This window comes from Hoplias malabaricus, chromosome 9 (genome assembly GCF_029633855.1).
Source record: "Hoplias malabaricus isolate fHopMal1 chromosome 9, fHopMal1.hap1, whole genome shotgun sequence".
Lineage (NCBI taxonomy): Eukaryota > Metazoa > Chordata > Actinopteri > Characiformes > Erythrinidae > Hoplias > Hoplias malabaricus.
In genome coordinates, this window is record NC_089808.1 from 30,620,863 (window position 1) to 30,638,098 (window position 17,236).

General features: G+C 55.1%; 1 protein-coding gene across 1 annotated transcript; it reads left to right on the forward strand.

Annotated features, from left to right (window-relative positions):
- The first annotated feature begins 946 nt into the window (after positions 1–946).
- On the forward strand, positions 947–16,815 carry LOC136706665 (serine-rich adhesin for platelets-like). The gene is made up of 2 exons (XM_066680260.1): positions 947–16,117; positions 16,810–16,815. Exons 1-2 carry the CDS (start codon positions 947–949, stop codon positions 16,813–16,815), a joined length of 15,177 nt encoding a protein of 5,058 aa, XP_066536357.1.
- Positions 16,816–17,236: the final 421 nt, after the last annotated feature.

Genomic DNA, 17,236 nt, shown 5'->3' on the forward strand with positions numbered 1-17,236 from the left:
GGATGGCCTTTAGCCGACAAAAACAACAAACAAACACCCCTCCTAACTGACCCACAAACAACTCTAACTTACCTAAGTGTAAACAAAAGGAAACAAAAGACAACACCTTACCTTCCTCCCTGTCTATCCACAAAAACACACACAAAACCCACTCCCAAAACAAACGGCAGCCAACCCTACTCTGGTGAAATATATACACAGTGTTACAATAATTTACAAAAGATAGATCTAGCATCAGTATTCAAAAGGGGCAAAAACAAACTCGTAGTCGAAATAGGAATGGATCAAAGTCAAAACCAGGCAAACAGAATTCAAGATACACAATACAAATCACAGCACAAAACAAAGCTTCCTAACAGTGTAGCCCTATTTATGATTCCCGCTGGGATGACGTAGACGGAAATGGTGACAGACAACACATGGACTGGATGGTGGACCGGACTCTGGACGGTGAACAAACACACGAACTGGAACATTAAATGAACTCTAGACGGGTGAACAAACATGGACTGGAACAGATTGCAGAACCTATAAATTTACAGAGATAGAGAGAGAGAGAGAGAAAACACACACATACACAGCGCAGCGTAACAATATATATATATATATATATATATATATATATATATATATATATATAATTTATAACTTTATTTATTATATACAATTTTTAAAAATAATAATAATAACTAAAAATATCCCAGATATCACTGCAACGACCCAAATCCCGGAGACAAACTCCTCAGAGGTCAGCGCAACAGTCCAGAACCTGGACCCAACAACCTGGAGGCCAAACGCAACAACCCCACAGATCAGCACAACAAATGAAAGCCCAGATGCAACCACCAAAGAGGTCAGTGCAACGACACAGACCACGCACGCAACCTCACCAGAGGTTACCGCAACAACCCATAGCCCAGTACCAACCTCCCCAGGGATCAGCGCAATGACCCAGAGCATGGTCACAACTTCACCAAAGGTCAGTGCAACGACCCAGAGACCGGACCCAACCTCCGCAGAGGTCAGCGCAACATCCCAGATCCCAGACCGGACCTCCACAGAGGTTAGCAGAACGACCCAGATCCCAGACCTGACCTCACCAGAGGTCAGTACAATGACCCAGAACCCAGACCCGACCTCACTAGAGGTTAGCCCAACGACACAGAGCCCGAACCCGACCTCCACAGAGGTCAGCCCAACAACCCAGATCCCAGACCCGACCTCAACAGAGGTCAGCGCAACAACCCAGATCCCAGACCCGACCTCCACAGAGGTTAGCGCAACGACCCAAAACCCGGACCCAACCTCCACAGAGGTTAGCGCAACGACCCAGATCCCAGACCTCACCTCACCACAGATTAGCGGAACAACCCAGAGGCCGGACCCGACCTCCACAGAAGTCAGTGCAACAACCCAGATCCCAGACCCAACCTCACCAGAGATCAGTGCAACGACCCAGAGCCCGGACATGACCTCCCCTGAGGCCAGCGCCACAACCCAGATCCCAGACCTGACCTCACCCGAGGTTAGCGAAACGACCCAGATCCCAGGTTCGACCTCACCAGAGGTTAGTGCAACGACCCAAGACTTGGACCCGACCTCCACAGAGGTCAGCGCAATGACCCAGATCCCAGACCTAACATCACCACAGATTAGCGGAACAACCCAGAGGCCGGACCCGACCTCCACAGAGGTCAGCACTACAACCCAGATCCCAGACTCAACCTCACCAGAGGTTAGTGCAACAACCCAAAGCCCAGACCCGACCTCCACAGAGATTAGCACAACGACCCAGATCCCAGACCTAACCTCACCACAGATTAGCAGAACGACAACCACCCAGATCCCAGACTCGACCTCCACAGAGGTTAGCACAACGACCCAGATCCCAGACCTAACCTCACCACAGATTAGCAGAACGACCCAGAGGCCAGACACAACGTCCACAGAGGTCAGCGCAACAACCCAGATCCCAGACCCGACATCACCAGAGGTTAGTGCAACGACCCAAAACATGGACCCGACCTCCACAGAGGTCAGCGCAACGACCCAGATCCCAGACCTAACCTCACTAGAGACTAGCGAAACAACCCAGAGACCGAACCCGACCTCCACAGAAGTCAGCCCAACAACCCAGATCCCAGACCTAACCTCACCACAGATTAGCGGAACGACCCAGAGGCCGGACCCAACGTCCACAGAGGTCAGCGCAACAACCAAGATCCCAGACCCGACCTTACCAGAGGTCAGTGCAACAAACCAGGGCCCGGACATGACCTCCCCTGAGGCCAGCCCAACAACCCAGATCCCAGACCTGACCTCACCTGAGGCCAGCCCAACAACCCAGATCCCAGACCTGACCTCACCAGAGGTTAGTGCAACTACCCAGATCCCAGATTTGACCTCAACAGAGGTTAGTGCAACGACCCAAAACTTGGACCCAACCTCCACAGAGGTCAGCGCAACGACCCAGATCCCAGACCTAACCTCACCACAGAGTAGCGGAACAACCCAGAGGCCGGATCCGACCTCCACAGAGGTCAGCGCAACAACCCAGATCCCAGACCAGACCTCACCAGAGGTCAGTGCAACGACCCAGAGCCCGGACATGACCTCCACTGAGGCCAGCGCAACAACCCAGATCCCAGACCTAACCTCACAAGAGCTTAGCGCAACAACCCAGATCCCAGATTTGACCTCACCACAGATTGGAACAACAACCAAAAACCCGGACCCGACCTCCACCGAGGTCAGCGCAACGACCCAGATCCAAGACTTGACCTCACCAGGGGTTAGCGCAATGACCAAAAGCCCGGACCCGACCTCCACCGAGGTCAGCGCAACGACCCAGATTCCAGACTCGACCTCACCAGAGGTTAGCGGAACGACCCAGAGTCCAGACTTGACCTCCACAGAGGTCAGCGCAACAACCCAGATCCCAGACCTGACCTCACCAGAGCTTAGCGCAACGACCCAGATCCCAGATTTGACCTCACCACAGATTAGCACAACGACCAATAGCCGGGACCCGACCTCCACCGAGGTCAGCGCAACGACCCAGATTCCAGACTCGACCTCACCAGAGGTTAGTGCAACGACCCAAGACTTGGACCCGACCTCCACAGAGGTCAGCGCAATGACCCAGATCCCAGACCTAACATCACCACAGATTAGCGAAACAACCCAGAGGCCGGACCCGACCTCCACAGAGGTCAGCACTACAACCCAGATCCCAGACTCAACCTCACCAGAGGTTAGTGCAACAACCCAAAGCCCAGACCCGACCTCCACAGAGGTTAGCACAACGACCCAGATCCCAGACCTAACCTCACCACAGATTAGCGGAACGACAACCACCCAGATCCCAGACTCGACCTCCACAGAGGTTAGCACAACGACCCAGATCCCAGACCTAACCTCACCACAGATTAGCAGAACGACCCAGAGGCCAGACCCAACGTCCACAGAGGTCAGCGCAACAACCCAGATCCCAGACCCGACATCACCAGAGGTCAGTGCAACGACCCAGAGCCCAGATTCGACCTCAACAGAGGTTAGTGCAACGACCCAAAACTTGGACCCGACCTCCACAGAGGTCAGCGCAACGACCCAGATCCCAGACCTAACCTCACTAGAGACTAGCGAAACAACCCAGAGACCGAACCCGACCTCCACAGAAGTCAGCCCAACAACCCAGATCCCAGACCTAACCTCACCACAGATTAGCGGAACGACCCAGAGGCCGGACCCAACGTCCACAGAGGTCAGCGCAACAACCAAGATCCCAGACCCGACCTCACCAGAGGTCAGTGCAACAAACCAGGGCCCGGACATGACCTTCCCTGAGGCCAGCCCAACAACCCAGATCCCAGACCTGACCTCACCTGAGGCCAGCCCAACAACCCAGATCCCAGACCTGACCTCACCAGAGGTTAGTGCAACGACCCAGATCCCAGATTTGACCTCACCAGAGGTTAGTGCAACGACCCAAAACTTGGACCCAACCTCCACAGAGGTCAGCGCAACGACCCAGATCCCAGACCTAACCTCACCACAGAGTAGCGGAACAACCCAGAGGCCGGATCCGACCTCCACAGAGGTCAGCGCAACAGCCCAGATCCCAGACCCGACCTCACCAGAGGTCAGTGCAACGACCCAGAGCCCGGACATGACCTCCACTGAGGCCAGCGCAACAACCCAGATCCCAGACCTAACCTCACCAGAGCTTAGCGCAACGACCCAGATCCCAGATTTGACCTCACCACAGATTGGAACAACAACCAAAAGCCCGGACCCGACCTCCACCGAGGTCAGTGCAACGACCCAGATCCAAGACTTGACCTCACCAGGGGTTAGCGCAATGACCAAAAGCCCGGACCCGACCTCCACCGAGGTCAGCGCAACGACCCAGATTCCAGACTCGACCTCACCACAGATTAGCGGAACGACCCAGAGTCCAGACCTGACCTCCACAGAGGTCAGCGCAACAACCCAGATCCCAGACCTGACCTCACCAGAGCTTAGCGCAACGACCCAGATCCCAGATTTGACCTCACCACAGATTAGCACAACGACCAATAGCCGGGACCCGACCTCCACCGAGGTCAGCGCAACGACCCAGATCCAAGACTTGACCTCACCAGGGGTTAGCGCAACAACCAAAAGCCTGGACCCGACCTCCACCGAGGTCAGCGCAACGACCCAGATTCCAGACTCGACCTCACCAGAGGTTAGCGCAACGACCCAAAGCCCAGACCCGACCTCCACAGAGGTTAGCACAACGACTCAGATCCCAGACCTAACCTCACCACAGATTAGCGGAACGACCCAGAGTCCAGACCCGACGTCCACAGAGGTTAGCGCAACAACCCAGGTCCCAGACCTGATCTCACCAGAGGTTAGTGCAACGACCCAAAGCTTAGACCCAACCTCCAAAGAGGTCATTGCAACGACCCAGATCCCAGACTTGACCTCACCAGAGGTTAGCGCAACGACCCAAGGCTTGGACCCGACCTCCACAGATGTCAACGCAACGACCCAGATCCCAGAGTTGACATCACCAGAGGTTAGCGCAACGACCGAAAGCCTGGACCCGACCTCCACAGAGGTTAGCACAACGACCCAGATCCCAGACCTAACTTCACCACAGATTAGCGGAACGACCCAGAGGCCAGACCCGACGTCCACAGAGGTCAGCGCAACAACCCAGATCCCAGACCCAACCTCACTAGAGGTCAGTGCAACGACCCTAAGCCCGGACATGACCTCCCCTGAGGCCAGCGCAACAACCCAGATCCCAGACCTGACCTCACCAGAGGTTAGTGCAAAGACCCAAAGCCCTGACTCGACCTCCACAGAGGTTAGCGCAACGACCCAGATCCCAGACTCGAGCTCACCAGAGGTTAGTACAACGACCCAAAGCCCAGACCCGACCTCCACAGAGGTTAGCACAAGGACCCAGATCCCAGACCTAACCTCACCACAGATTAGCGGAACGACCCAGAGGCCAGACCTGACGTCCACAGAGGTCAGCGCAACAACCCAGATTCCAGACTCGACCTCACCAGAGGTTAGTGCAACGACCCAAGACTTGGACCCGACCTCCACAGAGGTCAGCGCAATGACCCAGATCCCAGACCTAACATCACCACAGATTAGAACAACAACCAAAAGCCCGGACCCGACCTCCACCGAGGTCAGTGCAACGACCCAGATCCAAGACTTGACCTCACCAGGGGTTAGCGCAATGACCAAAAGCCCGGACCCGACCTCCACCGAGGTCAGCGCAACGACCCAGATTCCAGACTCGACCTCACCACAGATTAGCGGAACGACCCAGAGTCCAGACCTGACCTCCACAGAGGTCAGCGCAACAACCCAGATCCCAGACCTGACCTCACCAGAGCTTAGCGCAACGACCCAGATCCCAGATTTGACCTCACCACAGATTAGCACAACGACCAATAGCCGGGACCCGACCTCCACCGAGGTCAGCGCAACAAACCAGATCCCAGACCTGACCTCACCAGAGCTTAGCGCAACGACCCAGATCCCAGATTTGACCTCACCACAGATTAGCACAACGACCAATAGCCGGGACCCGACCTCCAAAGAGGTCATTGCAACGACCCAGATCCCAGACTTGACCTCACCAGAGGTTAGCGCAACGACCCAAGGCTTGGACCCGACCTCCACAGATGTCAACGCAACGACCCAGATCCCAGAGTTGACATCACCAGAGGTTAGCGCAACGACCGAAAGCCTGGACCCGACCTCCACAGAGGTTAGCACAACGACCCAGATCCCAGACCTAACTTCACCACAGATTAGCGGAACGACCCAGAGGCCAGACCCGACGTCCACAGAGGTCAGCGCAACAACCCAGATCCCAGACCCAACCTCACTAGAGGTCAGTGCAACGACCCTAAGCCCGGACATGACCTCCCCTGAGGCCAGCGCAACAACCCAGATCCCAGACCTGACCTCACCAGAGGTTAGTGCAAAGACCCAAAGCCCTGACTCGACCTCCACAGAGGTTAGCGCAACGACCCAGATCCCAGACTCGAGCTCACCAGAGGTTAGTACAACGACCCAAAGCCCAGACCCGACCTCCACAGAGGTTAGCACAAGGACCCAGATCCCAGACCTAACCTCACCACAGATTAGCGGAACGACCCAGAGGCCAGACCTGACGTCCACAGAGGTCAGCGCAACAACCCAGATCCCAGACCCGACCTCACCAGAGGTCATTGCAACGACCCAGAGTCCAGATTCGACCTCATCAGAGGTTAGTGCAACGACCCAAAACTTGGACCCAACCTCCACAGAGGTCAGCGCAACAACCCAGATCCCAGACCTGACCTCACGAGAGGTTAGTGCAACGACCCAGAGCCCGGACATGACCTCCCCTGAGGCCAGCGCAACAACCCAGATCCCAGACCTGACCTCACCAGAGGTCAGTGCAACGACTCAGAGCCCGGACATGACCTCCCCTGAGGCCAGTGCACCAACCCAGATCCCAGACCTGACCTCACCAGAGGTTAGCGCAATGACCCAGATCCCAGATTTGACCTCACCAGAAGTTAGTGCAACGACCCAAAACTTGGACCCAACCTCCACAGAGGTCAGCGCAACAACACAGATCCCAAACCTAACCTCACCACAGATTAGCGCAACAACCCAGAGGCCGGACCTGACCTCCACAGAGGTCAGCGCTACAACCCAGATCCCAGACTCAATCTCACCAGAGGTTAGTGCAACGACCCAAAGCTTGGACCCGACCTCCACAGAGGTCATCGCAACGACCCAGATCCCAGAGTTGACCTCACCCGAGGTTAGTGCAACGACCCAAAGCCCGGACCCGACCTCCACAGAGGTTAGCACAACGACCCAGATCCCAGACCTAACCCCACCACAGATTAGCGGAATGACCCAGATCCCAGACCTGACCTCCACAGAGGTCAGTTCAACGACCCAGATCCCAGAATCAACCTCACCCGAGGTTAGTGCAACGACCCAAAACTTGGACCCGACCTCCACAGAGGTCAGCGCAACGACCCAGATCCCAGACCTAACCTCACAACAGATTAGCGGAACAACCCAGAGGCCGGACTCGTCCTCCACAAAGGTCAGCGCAACAACCCAGATCCCAGACCCAACCTCACCAGAGGTCAGTGCAACAACCCTAAACTCGGACCCGACCTCCCCTGAGGCCAGCGCAACAACCCAGATCCCAGACTCGACTTCACCAGAGGTTAGTGCAACGACCCAAAGCTTGGACTCAACCTCCACAGAGGTCATCACAACAACCCAGATCCCAGACTTGACCTCACCAGAGGTTAGTGCAACGACCCAAAACCCGGACTTGACCTCCACAGAGGTTAGCGCAACGACCCAGATCCCAGACCCGACCTCACCAGAGGTTAGTGCAACGACCCTAAGCTTGGACCCAACCTCCACAGAGGTCATCACAACGACCCAGATCCCAGACTTGACCTCACCAGAGGTTAGTGCAACAACCCAAAGCCCGGACTCGACCTCCACAGAGGTCATCACAACGACCCAGATCCCAGATTTGACCTCACCAGAGGTTAGTGCAACGACCCAAAGCCCAGACCCGACCTCCACAGAGGTTAGCACAAGGACCCAGATCCCAGACCTAACCTCACCACAGATTAGCGGAACGACCCAGAGGCCAGACCTGACGTCCACAGAGGTCAGCGCAACAACCCAAATCCCAGACCCGACCTCACCAGAGGTCATTGCAACGACCCAGAGTCCAGATTCGACCTCATCAGAGGTTAGTGCAACGACCCAAAACTTGGACCCGACCTCCACAGAGGTCAGCGCAACAACCCAGATCCCAGACCTGACCTCACGAGAGGTTAGTGCAACGACCCAGAGCCCGGACATGACCTCCCCTGAGGCCAGTGCAACAACCCAGATCCCAGACCTGACCTCACCAGAGGTCAGTGCAACGACTCAGAGCCCGGACATGACCTCCCCTCAGGCCAGTGCACCAACCCAGATCCCAGATCTGACCTCACCAGAGGTTAGCGCAACGACCCACATCCCAGATTTGACCTCACCAGAGGTTAGTGCAACGACCCAAAACTTGGACCCGACCTCCACAGAGGTCAGCGCAACAACACAGATCCCAGACCTAACCTCACCACAGATTAGCGCAACAACCCAGAGGCCGGACCTGACCTCCACAGAGGTCAGCGCTACAACCCAGATCCCAGACTCAATCTCACCAGAGGTTAGTGCAACGACCCAAAGCTTGGACCCGACCTCCACAGAGGTCATCGCAACGACCCAGATCCCAGACTTGACCTCACCCGAGGTTAGCGCAACGACCCAAAGCCCGGACCCGACCTCCACAGAGGTTAGCACAACGACCCAGATCCAAGACCTAACCTCACCACAGAGTAGCGGAATGACCCAGATCCCAGACCTGACCTCACCAGAGGTCAGTTCAACGACCCAGATCCCAGAATCAACCTCACCCGAGGTTAGTGCAACGACCCAAAACTTGGACCCGACCTCCATAGAGGTCATCGCAACGACCCAGATCCCAGACTTGACCTCACCCGAGGTTAGCGCAACGACCCAAAGCCCGGACCCGACCTCCACAGAGGTTAGCACAACGACCCAGATCCCAGACCTAACCTCACCACAGATTAGCGGAATGACCCAGATCCCAGACCTGACCTCACCAGAGGTCAGTTCAACGACCCAGATCCCAGAATCAACCTCACCCGAGGTTAGTGCAACGACCCAAAACTTGGACCCGACCTCCACAGAGGTCAGCGCAACGACCCAGATCCCAGACCTAACCTCACAACAGATTAGCGGAACAACCCAGAGGCCGGACTCGTCCTCCACTGAGGTCAGCGCAACAACCCAGATCCCAGACCCGACCTCACCAGAGGTCAGTGCAACAACCCTAAACTCGGACCCGACCTCCCCTGAGGCCAGCGCAACAACCCAGATCCCAGACTCGACTTCACCAGAGGTTAGTGCAATGACCCAAAACCCGGACTCGACCTCCACAGAGGTTAGCGCAACGACCCAGATCCCAGACCCGACCTCACCAGAGGTTAGTGCAACGACCCTAAGCTTGGACCCAACCTCCACAGAGGACATCACAACGACCCAGATCCCAGACTTGACCTCACCAGAGGTTAGTGCAACGACCCAAAGCCTGGACTCGACCTCCACAGAGGTCATCACAACGACCCAGATCCCAGACTTGACCTCACCAGAGGTTAGTGCAACGACCCAAAGCCCAGAACCGACCTCCACAGAGGTTAGCACAAGAACCCAGATCCCAGACCTAACCTCACCACAGATTAGCGGAACGACCCAGAGGCCAGACCTGACGTCCACAGAGGTCAGCGCAACAACCCAAATCCCAGACCCGACCTCACCAGAGGTCATTGCAACGACCCAGAGTCCAGATTCGACCTCATCAGAGGTTAGTGCAACGACCCAAAACTTGGACCCAACCTCCACAGAGGTCAGCGCAACAACACAGATCCCAAACCTAACCTCACCACAGATTAGCGCAACAACCCAGAGGCCGGACCTGACCTCCACAGAGGTCAGCGCTACAACCCAGATCCCAGACTCAATCTCACCAGAGGTTAGTGCAACGACCCAAAGCTTGGACCCGACCTCCACAGAGGTCATCGCAACGACCCAGATCCCAGAGTTGACCTCACCCGAGGTTAGTGCAACGACCCAAAGCCCGGACCCGACCTCCACAGAGGTTAGCACAACGACCCAGATCCCAGACCTAACCTCACCACAGATTAGCGGAATGACCCAGATCCCAGACCTGACCTCCACAGAGGTCAGTTCAACGACCCAGATCCCAGAATCAACCTCACCCGAGGTTAGTGCAACGACCCAAAACTTGGACCCGACCTCCACAGAGGTCAGCGCAACGACCCAGATCCCAGACCTAACCTCACAACAGATTAGCGGAACAACCCAGAGGCCGGACTCGTCCTCCACAGAGGTCAGCGCAACAACCCAGATCCCAGACCCAACCTCACCAGAGGTCAGTGCAACAACCCTAAACTCGGACCCGACCTCCCCTGAGGCCAGCGCAACAACCCAGATCCCAGACTCGACTTCACCAGAGGTTAGTGCAACGACCCAAAGCTTGGACTCAACCTCCACAGAGGTCATCACAACAACCCAGATCCCAGACTTGACCTCACCAGAGGTTAGTGCAACGACCCAAAACCCGGACTTGACCTCCACAGAGGTTAGCGCAACGACCCAGATCCCAGACCCGACCTCACCAGAGGTTAGTGCAACGACCCTAAGCTTGGACCCAACCTCCACAGAGGTCATCACAACGACCCAGATCCCAGACTTGACCTCACCAGAGGTTAGTGCAACGACCCAAAGCCCGGACTCGACCTCCACAGAGGTCATCACAACGACCCAGATCCCAGATTTGACCTCACCAGAGGTTAGTGCAACGACCCAAAGCCCAGACCCGACCTCCACAGAGGTTAGCACAAGGACCCAGATCCCAGACCTAACCTCACCACAGATTAGCGGAACGACCCAGAGGCCAGACCTGACGTCCACAGAGGTCAGCGCAACAACCCAAATCCCAGACCCGACCTCACCAGAGGTCATTGCAACGACCCAGAGTCCAGATTCGACCTCATCAGAGGTTAATGCAACGACCCTAAGCTTGGACCCAACCTCCACAGAGGTCATCACAACGACCCAGATCCCAGACTTGACCTCACCAGAGGTTAGTGCAACGACCCAAAGCCCGGACTCGACCTCCACAGAGGTCATCACAACGACCCAGATCCCAGATTTGACCTCACCAGAGGTTAGTGCAACGACCCAAAGCCCAGACCCGACCTCCACAGAGGTTAGCACAAGGACCCAGATCCCAGACCTAACCTCACCACAGATTAGCGGAACGACCCAGAGGCCAGACCTGACGTCCACAGAGGTCAGCGCAACAACCCAAATCCCAGACCCGACCTCACCAGAGGTCATTGCAACGACCCAGAGTCCAGATTCGACCTCATCAGAGGTTAGTGCAACGACCCAAAACTTGGACCCGACCTCCACAGAGGTCAGCGCAACAACCCAGATCCCAGACCTGACCTCACGAGAGGTTAGTGCAACGACCCAGAGCCCGGACATGACCTCCCCTGAGGCCAGTGCAACAACCCAGATCCCAGACCTGACCTCACCAGAGGTCAGTGCAACGACTCAGAGCCCGGACATGACCTCCCCTCAGGCCAGTGCACCAACCCAGATCCCAGATCTGACCTCACCAGAGGTTAGCGCAACGACCCAGATCCCAGATTTGACCTCACCAGAGGTTAGTGCAACGACCCAAAACTTGGACCCGACCTCCACAGAGGTCAGCGCAACAACACAGATCCCAGACCTAACCTCACCACAGATTAGCGCAACAACCCAGAGGCCGGACCTGACCTCCACAGAGGTCAGCGCTACAACCCAGATCCCAGACTCAATCTCACCAGAGGTTAGTGCAACGACCCAAAGCTTGGACCCGACCTCCACAGAGGTCATCGCAACGACCCAGATCCCAGACTTGACCTCACCCGAGGTTAGCGCAACGACCCAAAGCCCGGACCCGACCTCCACAGAGGTTAGCACAACGACCCAGATCCCAGACCTAACCTCACCACAGAGTAGCGGAATGACCCAGATCCCAGACCTGACCTCACCAGAGGTCAGTTCAACGACCCAGATCCCAGAATCAACCTCACCCGAGGTTAGTGCAACGACCCAAAACTTGGACCCGACCTCCATAGAGGTCATCGCAACGACCCAGATCCCAGACTTGACCTCACCCGAGGTTAGCGCAACGACCCAAAGCCCGGACCCGACCTCCACAGAGGTTAGCACAACGACCCAGATCCCAGACCTAACCTCACCACAGATTAGCGGAATGACCCAGATCCCAGACCTGACCTCACCAGAGGTCAGTTCAACGACCCAGATCCCAGAATCAACCTCACCCGAGGTTAGTGCAACGACCCAAAACTTGGACCCGACCTCCACAGAGGTCAGCGCAACGACCCAGATCCCAGACCTAACCTCACAACAGATTAGCGGAACAACCCAGAGGCCGGACTCGTCCTCCACTGAGGTCAGCGCAACAACCCAGATCCCAGACCCGACCTCACCAGAGGTCAGTGCAACAACCCTAAACTCGGACCCGACCTCCCCTGAGGCCAGCGCAACAACCCAGATCCCAGACTCGACTTCACCAGAGGTTAGTGCAATGACCCAAAACCCGGACTCGACCTCCACAGAGGTTAGCGCAACGACCCAGATCCCAGACCCGACCTCACCAGAGGTTAGTGCAACGACCCTAAGCTTGGATCCAACCTCCACAGAGGACATCACAACGACCCAGATCCCAGACTTGACCTCACCAGAGGTTAGTGCAACGACCCAAAGCCTGGACTCGACCTCCACAGAGGTTATCACAACGACCCAGATCCCAGACTTGACCTCACCAGAGGTTAGTGCAACGACCCAAAGCCCAGACCCGACCTCCACAGAGGTTAGCACAAGGACCCAGATCCCAGACCTAACCTCACCACAGATTAGCGGAACGACCCAGAGGCCAGACCTGACGTCCACAGAGGTCAGCGCAACAACCCAAATCCCAGACCCGACCTCACCAGAGGTCATTGCAACGACCCAGAGTCCAGATTCGACCTCATCAGAGGTTAGTGCAACGACCCAAAACTTGGACCCGACCTCCACAGAGGTCAGCGCAACAACCCAGATCCCAGACCTGACCTCACGAGAGGTTAGTGCAACGACCCAGAGCCCGGACATGACCTCCCCTGAGGCCAGTGCAACAACCCAGATCCCAGACCTGACCTCACCAGAGGTCAGTGCAACGACTCAGAGCCCGGACATGACCTCCCCTCAGGCCAGTGCACCAACCCAGATCCCAGATCTGACCTCACCAGAGGTTAGCGCACCAACCCAGATCCCAGATCTGACCTCACCAGAGGTTAGCGCAACGACCCAGATCCCAGATTTGACCTCACCAGGGGCTAGCGCAATGACCCAAAGCCCGGACCCGACCTCCACAGAGGTTAGCACAACGACCCAGATCCCAGACCTAACCTCACCACAGATTAGCGGAATGACCCAGATCCCAGACCTGACCTCACCAGAGGTCAGTTCAACGACCCAGATCCCAGAATCAACCTCACTCGAGGTTAGTGCAACGACCCAAAGCTTGGACCCGACCTCCACAGAGGTCAGCGCAACGACCCAGATCCCAGACCTAACCTCACAACAGATTAGCGGAACAACCCAGAGGCCGGACTCGTCCTCCACAGAGGTCAGCGCAACAACCCAGATCCCAGACCCAACCTCACCAGAGGTCAGTGCAACGACCCTAAACTCGGACCTGACCTCCCCTGAGGCCAGCGCAACAACCCAGATCCCAGACTCGACTTCACCAGAAGTTAGCGCAAAGACCCAAAGCCCAGACCCGACCTCCACAGAGGTTAGCGCAACGACCCAGATCCCAGACCTAACCTCACCACAGATTAGCGGAATGACAACAACCCAGATCCCAGACTCAACCTCACCAGAGGTTAGTGCAACCACCCAAAGGCCGGACCCAACCTCCACAGAGGTCAGCGCAACAACCCAGATTCCAGACTCGACCTCACCAGAGGTTAGTGCAATGACCCAAAGCCCAGACCCAACCTCCACAGAGGTTAGCACAACGACTCAGATCCCAGACCTAACCTCACCACAGATTAGCGGAACGACCCAGAGGCCAGACATGACCTCCCCTGAGGCCAGTGCACCAACCCAGATCCCAGATCTGACCTCACCAGAGGTTAGCGCAACGACCCAGATCCCAGATTTGACCTCACCAGGGGTTAGTGCAACGACCCAAAACTTGGACCCGACCTCCACAGAGGTCAGCGCAACAACACAGATCCCAGACCTAACCTCACCACAGATTAGCGCAACAACCCAGAGGCCGGACCTAACCTCCACAGAGGTCAGCGCTACAACCCAGATCCCAGACTCAATCTCACCAGAGGTTAGTGCAACGACCCAAAGCTTGGACCCGACCTCCACAGAGGTCATCGCAACGACCCAGATCCCAGACTTGACCTCACCCGAGGTTAGCGCAACGACCCAAAGCCCGGACCCGACCTCCACAGAGGTTAGCACAACGACCCAGATCCCAGACCTAACCTCACCACAGATTAGCGGAATGACCCAGATCCCAGACCTGACCTCACCAGAGGTCAGTTCAACGACCCAGATCCCAGAATCAACCTCACCCGAGGTTAGTGCAACGACCCAAAACTTGGACCCGACCTCCACAGAGGTCAGCGCAACGACCCAGATCCCAGACCTAACCTCACAACAGATTAGCGGAACAACCCAGAGGCCGGACTTGTCCTCCACAGAGGTCAGCGCAACAACCCAGATCCCAGACCCAACCTCACCAGAGGTCAGTGCAACGACCCTAAACTCGGACCTGACCTCCCCTGAGGCCAGCGCAACAACCCAGATCCCAGACTCGACTTCACCAGAAGTTAGCGCAAAGACCCAAAGCCCAGACCCGACCTCCACAGAGGTTAGCGCAACGACTCAGATCCCAGACCTAACCTCACCACAGATTAGCGGAACGACCCAGAGGCCAGACCCGACGTCCACAGAGGTTAGCGCAACAACCCAGATCCCAGACCCGACCTCACCAGAGGTCAGTGCAATGACCCAGAGCCCAGATTCGACCTCACCAGAGGTTAGTGCAACGACCCAAAACTTGGACCCGACCTCCACAGAGGTCAGTGCAACAACCCAGATCCCAGACCTAACCTCACAACAGATTAGCGGAACAACCCAGAGGTCGGACCCGACCTCCACAGAGGTCAGCGCAACAACCCAGATCCCAGACCCGACCTCACCAGAGGTCAGTGCAACGACCCAGAGCCCAGACATGACCTCCACAGAGGTCAGCGCAACGACACAGATCCCAGACCTAACCTCACCACAGATTAGCGCAACGACCCAAAGTCTGGACTCGACCTCCACAGAGGTTAGTGCAACGACCCAGATCCCAGACTTAACCTCACCACAGATTAGCGGAACGACTCAGAGGCCGGACCCGACCTCCATAGAGGTCAGCGCAACAACCCAGATCCCAGACTCGACCTCACCAGAGGTTAGCGCAATGACCCAAAGCCCGGACCCGACCTCCACAGAGGTTAGCCCAACAACCAAGATCCCAGACTCAACCTCACCACAGATTAGCGGAACAACCCAGAGGCCAGAACCGACCTCCATAGAGGTCAGCGCAACAACCCAGGTCCCAGACTCAATATCACCAGGGGTTAGTCCAACGACCCAGATCCCAGGCCCGACCTCACCAGAGGTTAATGCAACGACCCAGAGCTCGAAAACAACCTCCACAGAGGTCAGCACAACAACCCAGAGCCCAGACGTAACGTTCCCAGAGGTTAGCGCAACTACCAATTGCCTGGACACTACCTCATCAGGGGTCAATCCAACGACCCAGAACCTGGACGCCACCTCCCCAGAGGTCAGCACAACGACTCAGAGACCGAACACAACCTCACCTGAGGTCAATGCAACGACTTCAGAGATAATTCAAATAACTACAGCAGATGCAGCCACAACAGTCAACTTGGAGACAACTACATTAAGCACTATAAAAACTACCTCTACCACAAAATCAGCTTTACAGTGTGAAAATGGTGGAACCCCATCTTCAGACATAAATCGCTGCCTTTGCCCCCCCGGTTTCACAGGAACTGTATGCAACACTATTGAGACTGAAATAAAAGCTCCAGGTCTGTTGGATTTCTCATTTTTTAATTTTTTCTTTATTTGAGCTTATCTTGGTCTTGGACTGAATCTTTATTAAATGTAGTGTTTTCTCTCTAAACAGACTCTTCAACTGATTTAATTAGAATGAATGTCTTGGTTTGTGCAAGGGAATTTACTTATTTGCAAATACTTAAAAACCAGAAGAATCAGTATTGCAAATGCTTTAACGTTAATTGATTATGTTAGAGAAACTTTAGTGTCCAAGATTTATTAGAACTGGCACACCAAGTTATATAAGCATGAAAGAATGTAGATAAAAAATAGTGGGGAAAAAGGAACTATTGTAGAGGATTTCTATATCCATGATTAAATTTGAATATTTTTTTTTACTTTAATATTTAAATATTACATTGATATCGCCTTAATCTTTCTCTTATGTTTCAGATGTAATTGAAAGGTCTGCTATTGCTGAAGTAGAAGTGAATGAACCTTACGTTGCTGCATTCGACAATGTATCCTCAAGTGAATATATACATTTTGTAACAGACTTCAAAAGTCAGGTAAGTTTTGAAGACTTGATTTTCAAACACTCAAGTGCTTCGGAAAGTACAGGGGTTGGACAATGAAAGTGAAACACCTGTCACTTTAGTGTGGGAAGTTTCATGGCTAAATTGGACCAGCCTGGTGGCCAATCTTCATTAATTGCACATTGCACCAGTAAGAGCAGAGTGTGAAGGTTCAATTAGCAGAGTAAGAGCACAGTTTTGCTCAAAATATTGCAATGCACACATTATGTGTGATATACCAGCGTTCAAAATAGGACAAATTGTTGGTGCACATCTTGCTGGTGCATCTGTGACCAAGACAGCAA

Bases quoted from the DNA above. Each gene is read 5' to 3' on its own strand.
- LOC136706665 (XM_066680260.1), top strand. From the start codon at position 947: ATGACCCAGAGCATGGTCACAACTTCACCAAAGGTCAGTGCAACGACC.